Genomic DNA, 19,544 nt, shown 5'->3' on the forward strand with positions numbered 1-19,544 from the left:
TATCATTCAAACACTCTTGAAAAACTGCAGGGGCGTTACTTAATCCGAAGGGCATTACAAGGTACTCATAATCTCTGGTGTTGAAAGCGGTTTTCCATTCATCGCCCTCACGGATTCTGATTAAATTATATGCTCCTCTGAGGTCGTTTGGTGAAGACCTTTGCTCCCTTGACACGATCGAACAGCTCAGTTATGAGAAGAAGAGGATAACTGTTTTTGACTGTTATGTTGTTTAAGCCTCTGTAATCAATGCAGGGACGCAGGCCTCCATCTTTCTTTTTTACAAAGAAGAAACCCGCTCCGGCGGTAGAGGAGGAAGGGTGGATGAAACCTTTTTGCAGATTTTCCTGAATGTAATCAGACATTGCTTTAGTCTCGGGTACAGAGAGTGGGTATGTGCGCCCCTTAGGAGGGGACTTTCCGGGAAGGTCAATGGGGCAATCCCATTTACGATGAGGAGGTAACACATCAGCAGCCTGTTCACTGAATACATCACAAAATTCTTCATATACTGTGGGGAGGCCGGGCAAGGGCTTAATCTCAGTGGACCGGATAGGAGTTACTTCACTTATGCAATGCTTCTGGAAATAATCACTTCATTCCTCAATCTGAAGTGAGGCCCAATTGATGCGAGGATTGTGGAGTCGTAACCACGGCAAACCTAGCACAATGTCGTAAGAAGATTTAGGAATGATGAGAAACTCAATGCGTTCCTGATGAAGAACCCCCACTTGGATGGTAACAAAAGCTGTCTGATGTGTGATATCACTGCCAAGAATTTTATTAACATCGACTGCAGTCAGATAGAGGTACGGAGACAATGACGAGACTGAAATATTACATTTTTTGACAAGATCTGAGCTAATAAAGTTCCCTGCTGCCCCAGAGTCCGCCAGGGCAGAGACGTGATAGGAACCTGCTGGAGTCACAAGGGTAACTGGAAGTACTAAGTCAGGAGAAGGAGACTTTATTAAACGGCCTAACCTGACTCCACCATTGCAGGTTAGGGCTTGGTGTTTTCCCGGACGCTCAGGACAGAACCCGATAAAGTGACCGGAAGCGGCACAATACAAAGACAATTTCTCTTTTTGCCTCCTGGATCGTTCTTCCGGTGAGAGCCTAGTTCTACCTGTTTGCTTAGGATTTTCTGTACTAGCAGTCACTGGACAATGCAGAGGCGGGGAAGAAACTCTGGAGAAAACTTTTTCCTACCGCTCTAGACCTCTCTCTCAGAGACGTAGGTCTATTATAACACACAGGGAGATTAAATCTTCTAACTGAACTAGAAGATCACGGTTAGCCAACTCGTCCTTAATGCGCTCCGAAACTCCTAGCCAAAAAGCAGTAGTTAGTGCTTCATTGTTCCACTTTAATTCGGAAGCCAAGGTCTGGAATTTGACTACAAATTGTCCCATGGGACGGGAGCCTTGTTTAATACGGAGTATCTCTGTAGAGGCGGACGCTGCTCGACCTGGCCCGTTGAATATGCGTCTGAATGCGGAAACAAATTTGACGTAATCAGTGAGTAAAGGGTCAGACCTTTCCCACAGCGGTGATACCCAATTTAAAGCTGAACCAGTTAGCAGGGAGATAATGTAAGCTATCTTGGTCCTAGCAGAAGGGAAATTCTGTGGTTGTAGTTCAAATTGGATGTCACATTGATTGAGAAATCCTCTACAGAGCTTGGGGTTGCCAGCATATTTATTAGGAGCAGGAAGCTGTAAGTGAGAGACAGACACAGAAGAATGAGCGGCTGGTGGAGTGGACACTACAGGGGCAGGTGACCTGAGTGACTGCTGGAGGACATCCAAGTGAGTGGACACTTCCTGTAGGTAGGTAGTGACTTGCTGCTGTGTGGCTTCCTGTGTCCTCTATTCGTGAAATAACATCCTGAAGAGCCGCTGGGCCCACACTGTGGTCATGTGCAGAGTCCATCGGCCTTGAACAATCTGTCACGGGCTGGTCTGATTGTGTTCCCGGTAATGACCTGGGTGAGCCAGTGGAGGGCGCAGGGAGGCAGAAGTAAGGTGGCTTGAGATATGGACAAGTCATATGCTGGAGCACTCCGGAATTTTACACAGTGAGCACAGAGAATTGGCGAGACCTGAAGCAGAGGTGCGGAGTCTAACTCGCCAGGGGTTTTCGCCAGTGACCCCCGCCAGGGGATATGGTCTTCGCTGCGCCTGACGGGCATGCCGCGGTCCTCTGCTCAGGTTCCTCTGTGGAGGCTGTGAGACACTCTGGTATACAGGGATGCTTAATACCGGATTATACTGAAGTGCTTAACCATCGATGGTGAGTCCGATGGTGACATGAAAAGGTAAGTATATCGGAGAAGGTGAACTCTGGAGTGCTTGGGTAGCTGAGGATAGCCGGAGCCTGTGAGGGGAATCTTGGACTGAGCACCACAGACTGGTAACACACTGAGATGGAGATAGTGGAAGTCTCTGGCAGCAAGTAAGTAACCAGGAAAGGTAGGTACAGCAGGACACAGGTGAACGGATCTCTGGAGCAAGCTTGGAGCCTTGAGAGCGACGCTGAAGAACTTGCAGGAGAACTGACAAGTTGTTCAAGGCAATGAAGACTCTGGGAAGCCTGCTTATATTCCCCAAGAAGGATGCCGATTGGTTGCTTCCGGCAGCAGCAGCAGCATGCACAGAACCAGGAAGTAATTACCTGGATCATGTGACTCTGCCAGAGTCAGTGGAAATCATGCTAGTAACCACAGAAAGCACCGGTGGCTGATCTGCGGCACAGAATACACCAGCGTACCGGTAAGTGGCGTGTGCGAGCAGTGCATGAATTGTGGTTCCTGACAGAGATAAAGTACCAATCAACACCTAACTCCCATGTTACATACTGTGTTTGAAACAGGACAGATGTTAATTGGTTGGTTGTTTGTCTCTCAACTTTATCACTCTCCAAGGCTTTAGTACATCTGCCCGTAATTGCTGAAACATTTGAATGTGTGATATTTTTAGCATTATTCAGTGTTCCAATTTGAGAACTTCATATGTTTGGTCAGTATGTAATTACAAAAGGAAAGCTGTGTGAAGGGTTCCAAGAACTACCAATTTAGTATAATGAATTTTAAGTTTGTGTGTTGATGAAACAACAGATTTAACCAAATCAGAAACTTTCCAAAAGAAAAACAGAATCGGATATTTTAGAAGTCATAGATCAACACCTCAACCCTGGGATTCAAAATTCACCAGATATCTGCAAAAGTGTTCAAAAACCTCAAAGTGACAGTGGAGGAAATGACACTAAGGCAGACTGCCTCGCTTTTAAATTTATACTGTGAACATAGTGCTGCCCTTTCCCTCTCTAAACAGCTGTATTTCAAGTACCTAACCTCCTTCCAGTACTCAAACCCTGGAGTCATTTCACCACTTTCAACCCCCCCCCCCCCACCCCTTCCCCCCACCACCTCCGGCTTCGACTATCCTCCTCTCTGCCTAACTTTGATGTGGACACCCAGGAGTGGGAATAGCTGTGGCAGTGCTGCCGGAATTCTGGCAGTTGGGATTCTGGCGTTGATGTTTTGACCACTGGGATTGCAACTACATCCCATCAGGACATCACTTCCCACCAGACACTCAGCACCCTTCCCCACTGATCTTACCATCTCTTTTTCCACCGTATCTGAAGATTAAATCATAACCCTATACTCTCCTGCCTCCTCCGCTATCTCTCTTCTGCCTGTGCCCATGTTGCTCACTGCCTCAATCTCTCCCTCTCATCAGGCAGTCCCCTCAGCGTTTCAGCATGTCCTTACCGCCCCCATTCTTTAAAAAGAAAATCTACCCTCCATTATAACACTCTAAATACTGACTTCTCTTCTCACCTCCCTTTTGCCTCCAAACTCCTTGAGCGTATTTTCTACAACCACTGCTCTTTCCTCCCACTCCCTGCTTGATCTATTTCAGTCTGACTTCCGTCATCTCCACTGAAACTGTCCTCTTGAAATTCAGCAATGACCTCCTTGCTGCCAAATCAAAGGGCCACAATTCTCTGCTCATTCTCCTCAACCTCTATGCTGCTTTTGACACTGTGGACCACCATCTCCTACTACAAATCCTTCGCTCCCATGGTGTGCACTCAGCTTGCTATACTTACCTCTCTGACCGTTACTTCTGTCTCCTTTCAAGACTCCACTTCCACTAACAGTAGGTTCTGTTCTTGGACCTCCTCTGTCTGTCTTTAGGTAGCTCATTAGTTCCTTTGACCTCCGATATCACCTCTATGCTGATGATACTCAGATCTACCTTTCTTCCCCTGATCTCTGTTCTTGACTCCTCACTCATATCTCCACATGTCTCCCTGCTATCTCTTCTTGGATGTCCCAGCGCTTTCTTAAATTTAACATGTCTAAGACTGAAGTGGACATCTTCCCACCCTGCCGCATAACATCTCCCACAATCTCATTAAATATTGACAGCACAACTCTCCTCTAGCTCCCAAGTATGAGGTCTTTGAGTTATCACTGACCTCCCTTTACTTCAAACCACACTTTCAGTGCCTTTTGCAGTCCTGAAAATATTTCCAGGATCAGTCATCTCTAGATTGGACTACCGTAACCTATCTGGCTTCCCTGACTACATTCGCTGTCCAATCTGTCCTCAATGTTGCTGCCTCCCCTCTCTTACAAGCCCTGTGCTGGCTCCTGTTCAGAATCCAATTTAAGCTTCTCAGGCTCATTTACAATGTCCTCAAATACTCCTCTATCAATGACCTCTCTGACCATCTCCCTTCACACTCCCGCCCTCTTCGATCCAAAATTGCATGCCACCTCTCCTGCTTATGGATTACTTTCTCCCACCTCCAAGATTTTGCACAGCTCCCTTACTCTGGAATGCTCTACATCTCCCTATCAAACTTTCCACAAAACTTCAAACAAGCTCTCAAAACCTACTTTTTCATCAAACTCATCCATCTCTCATCCTAACCCTATATTCTATGCTAACAATCTACCCATCTGTGTCAACCCATCCTCTTTAGAATGTAAGCACTCGCGAGCAGGGTCCTCTTTCCTCTTGTGCTTTTCCTTTTCTTACAAGACTACCATCTACTCCTTACTCCCTGCATTGGCAAGTGACTCATGGTTTCTGCCACCCTGATGCTTAGGTTATGAGCACTGTTTATATACCATTTACTTGTCCTTCATTGTCTTGTACTACAAGTCACTGCTTTCTTATTTTGCCGACTTGTTTATGTACTTTGTTAGGTGCTGCAAGACCCTTGTGGCACCATCTAAACAAAGGATAACCACCACTACCACACTGGTGTACAGTTAGATTTTTGCAGTGTGTTTGTGCTTTGCATCAATTGTAGGTTTTCCAGTTACAATTATTAATCAGTACAAGACAGTTGGCACAAAAGGTCATTTATTCTTCTGAAGCTTAGAAGTCAAAGTACAAATGAATAAACCAAAAGTAAACCTGACCTTGAATTAAATTGCATTTACATGATACTATATACAAGAGAGAGTGGAGTGCATTGGCATCCGATAATACAGCAGGGGTTGTAGACATTTTCCAGCATGTCCGCTACCAACTGAGTTGGTCAATTGCAACTAGTTTGGTCACTTGTTTATTCCACAGCATCCCGCATTGTTTAATTATGTTCCACCAGCACAGGTGTCTCCTGGATCTGGCCCTGAAAAATGTACCATTTCACAGAATAAAGTTACTCAGATTTTCAAAATCCAACACCGAAAAAATAAATAAATAAACTGCATGTTTAAAGTGATAACATAGCTATTCCCCTACTTTTCCATTAACAGACCAGGCAAAACAATGTATCTAGCAGACATTTCATTACATGCAGCACACATGAAACAGACAGGTCAGCGGTCATGAAAATAAGACGTGGAAAAGTTCAATGTGTTCCATTTTACAGAATATGGTAAAACATTTAATTCATTATGACGGCATTCTGCTAATTACAGTAGAAATACTGTGTCGTGTAGTTGATTTGGTATACACATAGAATAGCTGATATACAGTAGTTATAAAAATTTTATGTTTACAAATGAAATAGAACAATTTTACAAAAATATAATTGTTGGAACGCATCTTAAGAAAACTTAACCGGATCACTTAATTTTTTAGAGAGCAATTTAAACTTGTATAGCTGATTCAGCTCATAAGCACTATGGTTTAAATATTCAAACACTGCTGTAGACAAAGGGTCTGATTTAAGAGATCACATAAGGTCATTCATAAATAGCAGTCATAAAAAAAACACTAAACCTATTTCTCCATATTATGATATACCTTTTAACTAAAAGCAAAACCAGGGGAAAAAACATCTAGATATTCATCTTTCTAAATTAGGTTGTTGATGCCGAATTGGTTGCAAAATGAAAGGGAATACTAACGTGATCCCGGCAGACGGGATGCTGGCTGTCAGTATGCAGACAGCGGCATCAGGTCAGCCTGAATCCAGCCAGCAAGTCCACTCCCGGGCTTGCTGCGCTCTCCACGCTTTGGGCCTGGTGGCAAGCCTTGTTTGCCACAGTTTATATTCACACATGGGTGGTGGCGTGGATTCACCACCCAAGTGGGAATACCGGACTGTGGTCGGTATTCTGGCTGCCAGCATTGTACAGGCTATTGGGATACCGGCATCAGTATCCGGGACCCCGGCAGCTGGGATATTAACTGCATCCCAATTAAAGGACACAAAGTGCACACAAACCCCCCACCCAAATCTCTCATGTATTTTGCACGTGGTCAGTATGTGCAAGTGGTATGGATCCTGGCAGGCATATATGCATGTGTAAGCAGGTCTGAGCGAACACACCATTACTGTACATGATGGGCATCTGCACACCCCTTTATTATCCGTTCCGCTTCTCCAGCTGCAAGGAGACACAACTGTAAGACTACACTGGTGCATGTGCTGTGTAAATTTGTGCAATTTATGCAAACTGTCATAAGCTCTACTCGGATAAATAAACATATCAAATGTTTACAAAAGTAGCCCTATTAATAATTTCTCAATATTTACTGCACCTGTCAGCAGCTGACTCAAAATAAGTGGAACCACTATTCCCATTTACATATAAAATCTAGCACTATAATAGCAGTTTTCCTTAGTTGATATAGTTAGTATCACATACCATAAGTTATTTTTATTGTGTGTGAAACTGATGTATTATTTAATCAACTAAAATGTAAAAGCACAATTGTTTTAAAAGCCTTATTACTGTTCACATATTTGTGCAGCTCCATATTTTATATGCATTATAAGCTCAACTCATACTTGCCTACTTTTGAAAAAGTATTTCAGGGAGATTGTGAAAGTAACAGCTATCAGAAGTGACGTATACGTCTATATCTGAGAGGTGTGTCATAATAATGACGTACAGCCAAAGGTAAATGAGCTCTAAAGTTAGTGATATCTTCTTGAAGAAGAGACACTGATATTTTTCAGGATTTGTTTGTGTATTGAGTTCCATATACTGTAAGTGGCCACGAGAAACCTTATTTAAAATGCATGTAGCGTACCTCCCAATATGACCCTCTCCAGGAGGGACAGAATGCTCTGCTCCTGGACTTCCCTCTTAATGTATGATTGCCATCACTTGTGCTCAAACACCTTCTTATCCATTAACCTGTCCAACACAGATGTCGGCAATCATAAATGAAAAGAAAAGTCCAGAAGCACAGCATTCTGTCCCTCCTGGGGGTAAATTTACTAAGATGGGAGTTCTATTTAAGATGGGATGTTGCTCATGGCAACCAATCCGATTCCAGGTATTATCTTCTAGAAGGTGCTAGATAAATGAGAAGTAGAATCTGATTGGTTGCTATGGGCAACATCCCATCTTACATAGAACTCCCATCTTAGTAAATTTACCCCCTGAAGTGGGTCATGTTGGGAGGTACGATGTAGCCATAGGGATCATTGTGCCATGTAACCAATACAGGGAAATGCAACTGATGAGCCCATTTGAACATATGTACTGTATTCTCCGATTTCTCTTTTTCCCCAAGAATGTAACAGCTATATAATGGGTATAAGGTGCTATCAGGGAGATTGCTGGTCTATTAAGGGAGACAGGGAGATTGCTGATATTTCAGTGAGTCTCCTGCAGAATGCAGGAGGGTAGGCAACTATGGTTCAACTTCACATCAGACCATACATCACTTTGAACCTAACCATTACTGTAAATGGCAATACTTTATTTTTAATTACAAGAGCAACACTGCTACAGCACCAAATCATTTTGCTACCTGTAGTGTGAAGACTATGAAACCATCACCATTACATCCAGGGTAGACCGAATCCACTCTTTGTTAGTAAAACACAAATCTACGGCTTATGAGGTCACCTGCCCATTAAAGCTGAATAATCTACCACTATATATGTGGTGCAGACTTCTCTGATGTGCTGGTGTAGTGCGGTCTTGAATTGTGGAAACTTCTGTCCTCCTATCACTGCTGGTTTTGCAAATAGGTTTTAGTCAATGACTATAAACTAAGCAAACAGGTGTTGTGATACATTAAGGTCAGTAATGGTAACAATGTGCTGAACAAAAGTGATATATATTCATCTTAAAGATTAACACAGTAACATAAGAAAAATGGGATACATATGATATACCGGCTACAGTGGCATCCCAGCAGCGAGTCCCCTCACGGTCTCACTGCGCTCGCCATGCATTGGGCCCACTGGGAATACGGAACTGCAGTTGGGATTCCACCCACCGGCATTTAGCCGCATGTCGGGATCCTGAACGCCGGGATCCCGACAGGCGATATATTAACCGCTAACCAGAAAAACAACCCCATCTATATTAGTATACAATATTGGTTGTTTGTAACGTGTACACAAATTATTCATAGTCATTCACTACTAATATGTTTGCATTACTGTCACCTTTGGTAGACCGCCACAATGTAGTTTTATTATGCTGGATTTATTTGATCTTAAAAAAATGTAGATCATACTGTAGATCACAGAGATTCCTTGATGGGGCTCTGCTACACACATACTGTATAGGGTGTTTATATTACAAAAAGTCTAATCACTGTGCATGGCTTGTTAGAGTACTACAATAGCAACAGTATATAGCTTTTATCTATGTAAAATATAAAAGTTTAAAGCTGGGTACACACTGGAGCGATGTCGCACCAAAATGCTGTTTTGGTGCGACATATCGCTTACATCAGTGTATGTGTGCGTACCCAGGACTGCGCGCACCCGCTGTACTGCACATCAGACGCAGCGCCCGTCGCTAGCGTCCTGTGTTATGTTAACGAAGGACGGAACATAGTCGTTCCGTCTTTCCTTAAAGTCGCCCCAATGGGTCGGGGCAATTCGGGCTGTCGGGGATTTGATCCTATGTCGGAACAAATCCCTGTTGCTCCTGTGTTTACCCAGCATCAGGCTTCACCATCTCAGTTTTTTTTGTTTGTTTACATTCTTCTGATCTTTGCTGAAAAATGTCATGTATGGGCACAGTTAAATAATTCAGATATGGGAATTAAAGGCTTCCAGCACTTCACTTGGATATAGTCCTAAATAATTAAACATTGTATCAAGGAAACAAGCTGCAATGTTTTTATATTCACATACCTATACTATATATTATACACACATACATATTTGCACGTAAAGTTAAATAAACATTTTGTTAAAGAAACCGTTCATTGGGGGTAATTCCAAGTTGATCGCAGCAGGATTTTTGATAGCAATTGGGCAAAACCATGTGCACTGCAGGGGAGGCAGATATAACATGTGCAGAAAGAGTTAGATTTGGGTGGGTTATTTTATTTCTGTGCAGGGTAAATACCGGATGCTTTATTTTTACACTGCAAATTAGATTGCAGATTGAACACACACCACCCAAATCTAACTCTCTCTGCACATGTTATATCTGCCTCCCCTGCAGTGCACATGGTTTTGCCCAATTGCTAACAAAAATCCTGCTGCGATCAACTTGGAATCACCCCCATTGCAAAAAGCTATTTATAGTTACATTTGTTGATAAAGAAAAAAAAAAAAAAAAAAGACGCTCATAATACATTAAGAAAGGTTTTGGTCTATTGCAGACAGAGCCAATCCTGTTGCAAGATTCTGATATGACACTGCAGACAGCTGTTGAATATGTACACTACAATATTGTATTTGTATTACGTTAAAGTAAAAAATTAAAGCAGTATAATGTTTTGGGGCATCTTTGTGCCATAATCAATGTGGTTTTTAATGGAAAGCTGAAGTTAAGACAATGGTGTCTGCAGAGAAGAGAGTGACACCTCTACCCTATAATCAAGGGGTGGCTAACCAGTGTCCCTTAGTTAGATCTCCCCCCCATGCCAATCAGACCTCCCAACATATCTCCTAAATGGAAATAGCTTTTTTTAATTTTTTTTTACCTTTAATACACACGGTCTTAATGAATTTTAACTTACCTTTAGTCTACAGCTCATAATTGCTACCAGCAGGTACAGACAGTAGTTTAATATGAAAATCTATTTTCTTTTATTAATAAACGTGATTATACTAAGTGCCAATTCTACACATGTAAAAGGTTGGCACAAACTACATAAAGAAAGAGTTTTGGTGCTATATAGGAACATGCTAAAATAACCATGTATTGTAGGCTTTAATACAGCAAAAAATGAAAAAATGCAATTAATGGTCCAAATATCTGAGATAAAATAAAGAGCAAACTCTTGTTTTAGCTTTTTGATGTCAAGTTTGGAAGTCCAGTGGGAGTTAAATCTGCTCGAGAATAAAATACAGACAGTAGTTCAAACAGTGAAAGCATGAAAGAAATAAAACTGAATACTATTGCTCTTTCAGATGTAAGGCACAATAAAATAAACAAAACAAACTAGTTTGAAGTCGCCATAAAACATATTAACACATATTGTGCACAGAAGTAGGTAACAATATAGCACTCTGAACTATTTGCTTAGTATATGAAATCGATAAAATACATGAACAAAGGCAAATTCCTTGTATAACACTATTCCATGTGTTTACATCTATAGGAAAACAAGACAAGGGACACAACACATTGGGCCTAATTCAGAGTTATACGCTAATGCAATAGCGATGTTCTAGGCTAAGGAACTGCTAATGTTAGCAAGTGCAGCTGCCACCCAGAAATGAAAAGAGACGCCCACCGGAGCCATCGCAGACCCATTCTCCACTTTGTACACAATCGCAGCCTACACACAGCAACGGGGAACGTAGAGTGCTCGAGTAGGTCTATGGCTATGCAGACTGGCCATGGCAGTAGTGACGTAGTTGCCATGTTTCTTTGTGTACATGATTGCAGCAGTTGTAAAGTACATGCCACACGTGTATTTTTGTTGCCACTCCCCGTTACCAGCCCTAAATGGTCACTTCCTGTCAATCCCTCTGCAAAGAAATCCTCACTGCAAGCAGAAACCCAAAAGGCACCTTTACATATGTGCAGTCTGCCAATAATCACTCAATTGCAAAAACATTGCCATACTGTACAACTCTGAATTAGGCCCTCTGTGTATTAAATGTAAAAATAAACGTCTATGTGGGAAATTCAATTCCAGGCCATGTTACTTTAATTTGATTTTCCCCAGACCACCTCAACATCACTTCACACCCTTATAGGGTTGCACAGGAAACATGCTAAGTAAAGTAACATCACCTGGAATTGAAGTTCCCACTATATTTTAAAAACAGTGATATTCCTACTTAGTGAATAATATCATGCTAATCAAACACAGTGCTTTTATCTTTAGTACTGTAATAGGTACCTTCCAATATGAGAATAGGTCTTCTTAGGAATGTTCTGTGCAACCTTAACATAAAACTTCTTCTAAACAATGCAGAATACCTCCAATAGGGAGGAATACACAATAGTAAAATAGAAACAAAAAGATCTAAAAGAAAGGCGATTATACCATGTACCTATTCATTCCGCCAGGATTGCAGAGTGACAGCTCCGACCAAATGCGCAGTATGCAGTGAATCTCAGTAGTGTCATAGTGCATGTAAGTACATTTTGATCTGATTTACATGGTATAATCACCTTTATTTTCCATCAGTTGGGAGGCTTCTATCACAGCTGCTCTGCTTAGCAGGTGACAAGAGGGAGAGAGCGCATGCCAGCAGCTCAGAGCGCGCTGGGCATGCCCCCTCAGTGATGGTACAAGGGGGCGTGACTTGCGATCGCGGCTCTGCCACGAGGCCATGCCCTTTTTCACATAGACCATGCACCCCTTTTTGGGCGCCGCATGCATGCTTAGCGAGCGCCAAGGTCCCTCTTTGTACTTTTAATAAAGTTGAGAGGTATGCAGTAAGCTGCCTAGCAATCTCTAATTCTTACTGCTCTCTCCTGTGTAGCAGGGCTCAGGCTGCCGACATCATCAAGGTACACAAACAGCATCTAATCAGCACTTTTACATGAATGTAGGGTTGAATAACCCTGGTTGGACACTTTAGACTGATCTGTTAATTGTGGAGAAGCATGTAAATTTACCAATTATTTCCATATCTGTTCAATAAAGAGGAATGCCATATACAAATCAACCCAATGTCTCTGCTGTAAACTTTAGCAAGATACAAAGATAAATATGTTAACAGTTAACTGTGAAAAGATAACATGTGAGGAGGAAAAAAGTACAGACAATTAGTAAAAAACGGTGTTTAATGACTCTGGAACCTAATTTCATGAAATAGTCACAAGGAGGAGTACACTCATCAAAGCAGAAGACTATTCCCCCCCCCCCCCCGGGAAGCAAAATGTGTCATTCAGAACCATACAAACATCATCCCTTCCCTATAATACTAATACTATGTTGAAAAAAAAAAAAAAAAAAAGCCCTAAAGAAAAATAATTGTGTATTGTTTATACAAATAAACTACAAGAAATTACTTCCTAAAACAGAATATATTTCTACAAGAAATATAATAAAACTGTTTTAATATAATTTTAACTGTTTTTTTTTTTTTAAGTAACCGAATAAGCAAAGGAAATATTTTTGTACAATATGGGGCCATTTCAAATAAAATTATTCTGCCATTCAGGCGCGCCCAAAGCAGGGAGTTTAGATGGGTTAAACCATTTTAGGCTGCTAAACCCAGTCTGTTTAGTTGCGACATGCGCAATATGCATGGGTGCCCAAACACAACCGAGTTGTGACAATTGTTTGGGCATCTAAAAAGCTTTGTTTAGAGGGATTTGTAGATGCACAAAACAATTAAATCGGCCACTATTTATGACTCTGAATTGCAAGTGTTCACATTTTAACAAAGCACTACAAAAGAAATAAAAAGGAAACCATTATTGAGGCTAGAAAACAGTCACCTGTAAGTGATAGTCAGAGACTAGTAAGAAAAAAAACGTGAAACTTTATTTGATGTTTCAGCACATGTTCGGGAAGAAAGTGAAATGGCATTAAATTATACCATATCTAAACACTTACAACAAGTGACTAAACTCAATGCATCCTCATTCAGCAACATCAGCCCTTCTTGATTTTGGTGCAGTCGACCAAACCAATAAAATACTAGATACATAGTAACAAAAGGTGTTCCTTGTTTTCTTGGTGCTCATTATTTAACCATAACTTAAAATGACAAAAAAATAAATCCCCCCAGAAAGCAGCATGTATTTCCATACACCAACATAAATCTCTAGCACAACGTCCTGAAGAAAAGGGGCACAATTTGGTAATCTCCCAAATGAATTGTGTAATTTCACAACACAGTGTAGGTTTGTACTTGTTCAGCACGTAACACAAAAGCATGGCTCGATGATTTGCAAAAATCGGAACTATCTTCCTAAGTTTCAATGGCATTTGACAAAGGCAGGTTTCAAACGTTCAAAAGGTGAGCACGGTAACATCAGGAAACTGCATCCAGAATATACCATATATCCTGCTTTGTTTATACATCTCCAATTGATTCACAGGTTATATTCCAGCAATTTTTCCCAATCCAACTTTTGAAAATACAGATCTGTCTGAAGGAGGCAGTCTTAAGCAATAACAAAATATAAATTCCACTACAAAACCAACGTAATTAACTGTGTAACAAATGTTACTGCCTTCAAATAAATGTTTGCCAAGTGGAAATTATTGTCACTGTACAACAGGCATTTATCATCACACAGTGCAAGCTTATCACAGGGTTTGACAGATGTGCGTTGAAAATGATGAAGTGTCACAGGTAGTCACACAGAACTGAGCTTTACAAGACCACGCACCGAATCTTCATGCAGAGAGTCTTGGCTGACAAGGTTCAGAACATGCATGGTATGGCTATGAGTCACAACGCTGTTTGTAGGCAACATTCCCTGTGGTGATGGTGCTTCATCTGGTGTTAGAAATTGATGGTTTCCAATGTCTTCTTTTAAGGGTATGATGTCTGTTAAAACCGTTTCAGAGTTAAGATTTGGCATTGAAGATGGTGGTGTTGGCTGCCCAAGTGTCAAAGAGGCACATGGTGCACTTATGGTTGTCTTTCCAGGCAACGGTGGCTCCTCAGTAGTTACCGTGGTCTCTGTCTGTAGAAGCGGTGTGGCTGCAGCCTGCAAAACGAATTTGGTGCTCTGAATGCACTGGTCTTGGTCACACTGCAGAACGGAAGGGTATGGAGGAATACAAATATAAAAACAAAGGGCATTCCAAGAAAATAAATTGAAATATGGCCAGAAGTGAAGGTCGTGGAATGAAAAAAATAAAAAAAGGCATGAAGAGAAAACACAGAAGAGTTAGCAGAATCTTCATAGGTTGTAAACAGTGGTCCTCAAAGCAATTCAAAGAACCTCTAAGCGGTCACAATGTTAGAATCAAACTAAGGGGCAACTCAGTAAGCAGTGATGGCTGTGAGGTGTTGGAGAAACAGTTGGAATGCCACCATCTTGTGGCCCCAACATTGCACATCAGAGCGTGCATTGTGGAAGTTCGCAGCCGCACGTTCAACTGCACATCTCTGAAAACTGAATTGCCCTTTAAATGTGTTACAGAAACTTCAATGATGCAATTGTGTTTAGATTTCTATTACAGACCAGTTAGGTGCCACAATGGACTGGTTTGAGAACCACTCATCTTAATCTAAACAAAAGCTTTAATTTTGTGATTATGTAGGCTCCTAAATGAAAGACATGAACATGGACAAATTAAGATTTAACAATCGCATATTCCTTGCAACATATCTATAGTAGTAGCTATATAAAACAGATGTGCACACATCAATATTTGTATCATTATAAAAGTGGAAATGCAAACCCGTATGAATTAGAAATACACTTGTGAAATACCAGAAAAATAATACAGTTTCACAGACCAAGGTTTAGGTTTTCAGGGAGTGTAATACAGACTATAACTTGGACTTATGAAGTCATTATACAAATGCTTTTAATAGGGTTGTTTATGTATGATCAAATACAAAGATCTGGCTACTAAAATGTTACATCACCCATCATATAGCATGTTTTAAGACAGTGACAAAAAAACAAAAAAAGTCTCAAGGCGCAAACATACAATAGAGGCTTATGCAGCCATCTGTGGGAAGGACCACCAAATCCTTAATAAATACAATACAAAATTCAACAGATCAGCGCTCAGTCCTTGTTTGAACACAAACAAGTATAAGTATAATTACTGTCCTTAAATGTATCCAACTTTGGGAGGTTCAAATGGCATGGAAATATCAGAAATTCCATTTGAAAGTCCCTCAAAAGAAGAGGAAAAAAAACAATGTATAGTATAGTATGTCCAAAACACTGAAAAATCCTAAAGTAGGTGGATGACAATGAGCTGATATAGAATGCGTGTCTGAAGAAACAACATACGCAACTCACAGAAAGAAAAGGTGAATGACTCTCATAAAGGTATCTTTCAATGTCAAATCCTCATCACCACGTGAACACCAATAAAAAGACCTTTCACCTTCTTATATCTTCTGCATTAAGGTACGACGTACCGTCCTCTCAAAATCAAGGGCAGCGTCATTCGTGTAAAGGTTTCTTTTATCCATCCCCAAGGCAGTTTCTCTTTTACCTCTTACGGGCAATAATGCCTCCAAATAATTGGAACATAGAAGCAGAGAAATCTGACTTAGGAAAGGGGTTTATTTTCTGTATATAAGACAATGATAAAACCCACCAGTACATTAGGGTAGAATAGAAAAATTCATATCACCTGTTTTTAATATTAATATAAGGTAGCTGCTATTGGGACACTTGGGATTAGGGATACTCCTATACCTAGCAGTTTAGATGCAAAAGAATGGGTAAAGACGTACCCAGCGCTTCCTTATATTAGTTTGCTTAGATATTTCATACAAAGCAAGTAGGTACTGAAACAATTGTTTTTGTTTGAAATAATAGTTTTTGTAAAAACGTATGTTTATAAATAATAATGAATGGTATATAAATGTGAGTTTCCACAAACATGTATCTTTTACTGTTCAAAAACTGACACATGCTATATGTGTCAGTATTTTAACAGTGAAAGATACATGTTTCTAATCACTTTTTCTTCAGTATACTGGTATTAGGTCAAATTAGTCTGATAATTAGTGTTTGTGAATACTTAAACTCACATTTATATACCATTTATTATTATTTATAAACATACATGTTTACAAAAACTATTATTTCAAATAAAATCAAATGTTTCAGTACCTACTTGCTTTATATGAAATTATCTACGCAAATATAAGGAAAGTGCTGGGAATGTTTTTACCCGTTCGTTTATATCACCTGAGCAGCAATACCTGGCCGTTTGGATGCCATGTTTCGACTTGTAATAAGTATTTATCAAGGTACTTGATAAAGACTTATTACAAGTTGAAACATATTGGTCTAAAGAGCCCCTGACCTTGTATTATCACACCTGCATGTGAAAGAGTATCTCTGTCTCCTGGACGGTATCCAAACAGCTATGAGTTGGGTACGATGCGTATGCTGTTCCTTCAGACACAAACATTTCTATATCAGCTCATTGTTATTCACCTACTTTAGGATTTCTCAGTGTTTTGGACATACTACACTATACTGTATATTGTTTTTTCCTCTTCTTTTGAGGGACTTGCAAAAGGGATTTCTGATATTTCCACGCCATTTGAACCTGCCGAAGTTGGATACATTTAAGGACAGTAATTATACTTATATTGTTTGTGTTGAAACAAGGACTGAGTGCAAATCTGTTGAATTTTTATAATGTGTTAAGAAGGCATCAATAGGTGTTGGGTTCGCAATCCCGGCGGTCAGAATACGGACCGTGGCATCCAGACAGTGTGAAGCCCGACAGGGGGAAGGTAAATAGGCAAGTATTGTATACTTACATTCCCATTGTTATAGAAAGAAAAGAAGACTCTTTTTTGGGGGCACTCTTAAAAATAATAATAATAATACACCTGTATATGAAGAGTACTGTTATTAAAATATAACTTTTATTAAGTATGTCTAAGATATCAGAGATTGTGTATACAAATAATTTTTGCAGCAAAAGTCATACCCTGCTATTCAATTCGATGTAGAATTATTCCCAAAGTGGGTATTTTATGGGTTGTGAATGCCCACAGTTGATGACCACAATCCTATCCTCGTTAAGACCTATATTGGTATCGAGGTGAACTATCCCTGAAAAACGGCACTCTTAGTCTATTACAAAAATTAACATGAAGGCAGGAAATAGTGGTAGCAGAGTGCATATAGCACTGCTATAGAATTTCTTCCTTCCTATTGATAGATAGCTCTATCCGGCTATTACTATACTCGGTATAGGCGACGGATAATATATAGTAATAGCCGGATAGAGCTATCTATCAATAGGAAGGAAGAAATTCTATAGCAGTGCTATATGCACTCTGCTACCACTATTTCCTGCCTTCATGTTAATTTTTGTAATAGACTAAGAGTGCCGTTTTTCAGGGATAGTTCACCTCGATACCAATATAGGTCTTAACGAGGATAGGATTGTGGTCATCAACTGTGGGCATTCACAACCCATAAAATACCCACTTTGGGAATAATTCTACATCGAATTGAATAGCAGGGTATGACTTTTGCTGCAAAAATTATTTGTATACACAATCTCTGATATCTTAGACATACTTAATAAAAGTTATATTTTAATAACAGTACTCTTCATATACAGGTGTATTATTATTATTATTTTTAAGAGTGCCCCCAAAAAAGAGTCTTCTTTTCTTTCTATAACAATGTGCTATTTCTGACTCTGGGGAGCACCACCAACCATTGAAATTTATTGGAAAGATACTCTTTTCTAATCTAAATAATAAGGTAGTTGGTTATATATATTTTGTCAGTCTCCTGCTGAAATACACCTCCTCTCTTAGGAGGTCTTCTGTAGAGACGGGAGCGATCTAGTGCGGTTTGTCTCGCCACCTTTTATCCCTTGATACTTACATTCCCCTAATAGACCCCCTATCCCACCACCCTGCAGCCTAAACTTAAACCTCCACTGCAGCATAACCCTAACCAGGGGGGTGCCTAAACCTAACCCCCACCCTCACAACCTAACCCTATCCATTCCCCTGCAGCCTAAACCTAACACCTCCTCCCCCCCCCCCCCCGCCCCCCGGGATCCCAGGTGTCTATGTCGGCGCCAGGATTGAGATCCCTTTCGGGATTCCAGCGCCAGCATTCTCAGCTGTATCCGGATTCCGGCATTGGTATTTTGAAAACCGGGATCCCGACCATTGGGATCCTTAACGGAGCTACAAAAATCCACCTTTATAAGAACTATATCTGAAAAATGTGTGTGGTCAATGCCCAACTAGCTCCAACTTTTTTTTACCATTACCATGACCGTTGGGGTCAAGTGGCAAGCTCAGTTTGAGCATAGTCACTGTACATGATACACAAGGCAGAGTATCTTAATGCCACAGCCTACCAGCAACTACTATATTTCTAAAATGTAAATTAAACACTATGGAAAACTTCTTAGAGGCCAATCCTAATTAGAAAACCAGAGGGGTATATTCAGTAAGAGTCGGATCCATTCTGACATGCAGTTGTTGGAATGGATCAGACAACCCCTATATAATGGACGGCCAAATCCGACTGTCGGATTTGGCCGTACACAGGGACCCGTACTGCCGCTGCTGTCAGCGGCTGCAGATGCGCTGACAGCAGCGGCCAGGTGCGCAGATGGCGGCGGCCGAGAGCAGGACGGCGGTGGGGGTAAGCTGGGCGGCGGTAGGAGCAGAGATCGGCAGAGGCAGGAAGAGCTGGCTGCAGGGAGAGAGGTGCCTGCATGCGGCGAGGAGAGCACAGATCAGCGGCCGGCGGGAGGAGCTGGCTGTGGGGGAACATGTCTGCGGCGGCGGGGGGAGGCGCTGCAGGGAGAGAGGTACCTGGCCGGGCGATGGCCAGGCACCTCTCTCCCTGCAGCGCCTCCCCCTTCCCTGCCGCCGCAGACATGCCCCCCACACCAAGCTCCCTTTGCCGGCCGTCGATCTCCGCTCCCCCAGCCGCCCGCAGCATCGCTCGTCTTCTCACCTCAATCCGACTTGTTTTCAAGTCGGATTGAGTTTGTCGGAAGAGGGGCCAAAACCTGTCGGAT

The 19,544-nt window shown here is 41.3% G+C and overlaps 1 protein-coding gene across 7 annotated transcripts in view; it reads right to left on the minus strand.

Moving 5' to 3' along the window:
• Window positions 1-5,370: 5,370 nt before the first annotated feature.
• The window catches only part of ZDHHC14 (zinc finger DHHC-type palmitoyltransferase 14), a 336,275-nt gene continuing 322,101 nt past the window's right edge, over window positions 5,371-19,544 (minus strand). For 4 of the 7 annotated variants that reach the window (XM_063917664.1, XM_063917660.1, XM_063917661.1 and 1 more), the window contains one exon: window positions 13,334-14,581. In XM_063917664.1, coding sequence (XP_063773734.1) covers window positions 14,180-14,581 — 402 coding nt within the window. In that variant the 3' untranslated portion in view covers window positions 13,334-14,179. Of the gene's footprint in view, window positions 5,659-13,333; window positions 14,582-19,544 lie in introns of those variants that run through there. The other 3 variants (XM_063917662.1, XM_063917663.1, XM_063917666.1) reach the window with 2 other exon arrangements.

Source organism: Pseudophryne corroboree, chromosome 4 (assembly GCF_028390025.1).
Source record: "Pseudophryne corroboree isolate aPseCor3 chromosome 4, aPseCor3.hap2, whole genome shotgun sequence".
Lineage (NCBI taxonomy): Eukaryota > Metazoa > Chordata > Amphibia > Anura > Myobatrachidae > Pseudophryne > Pseudophryne corroboree.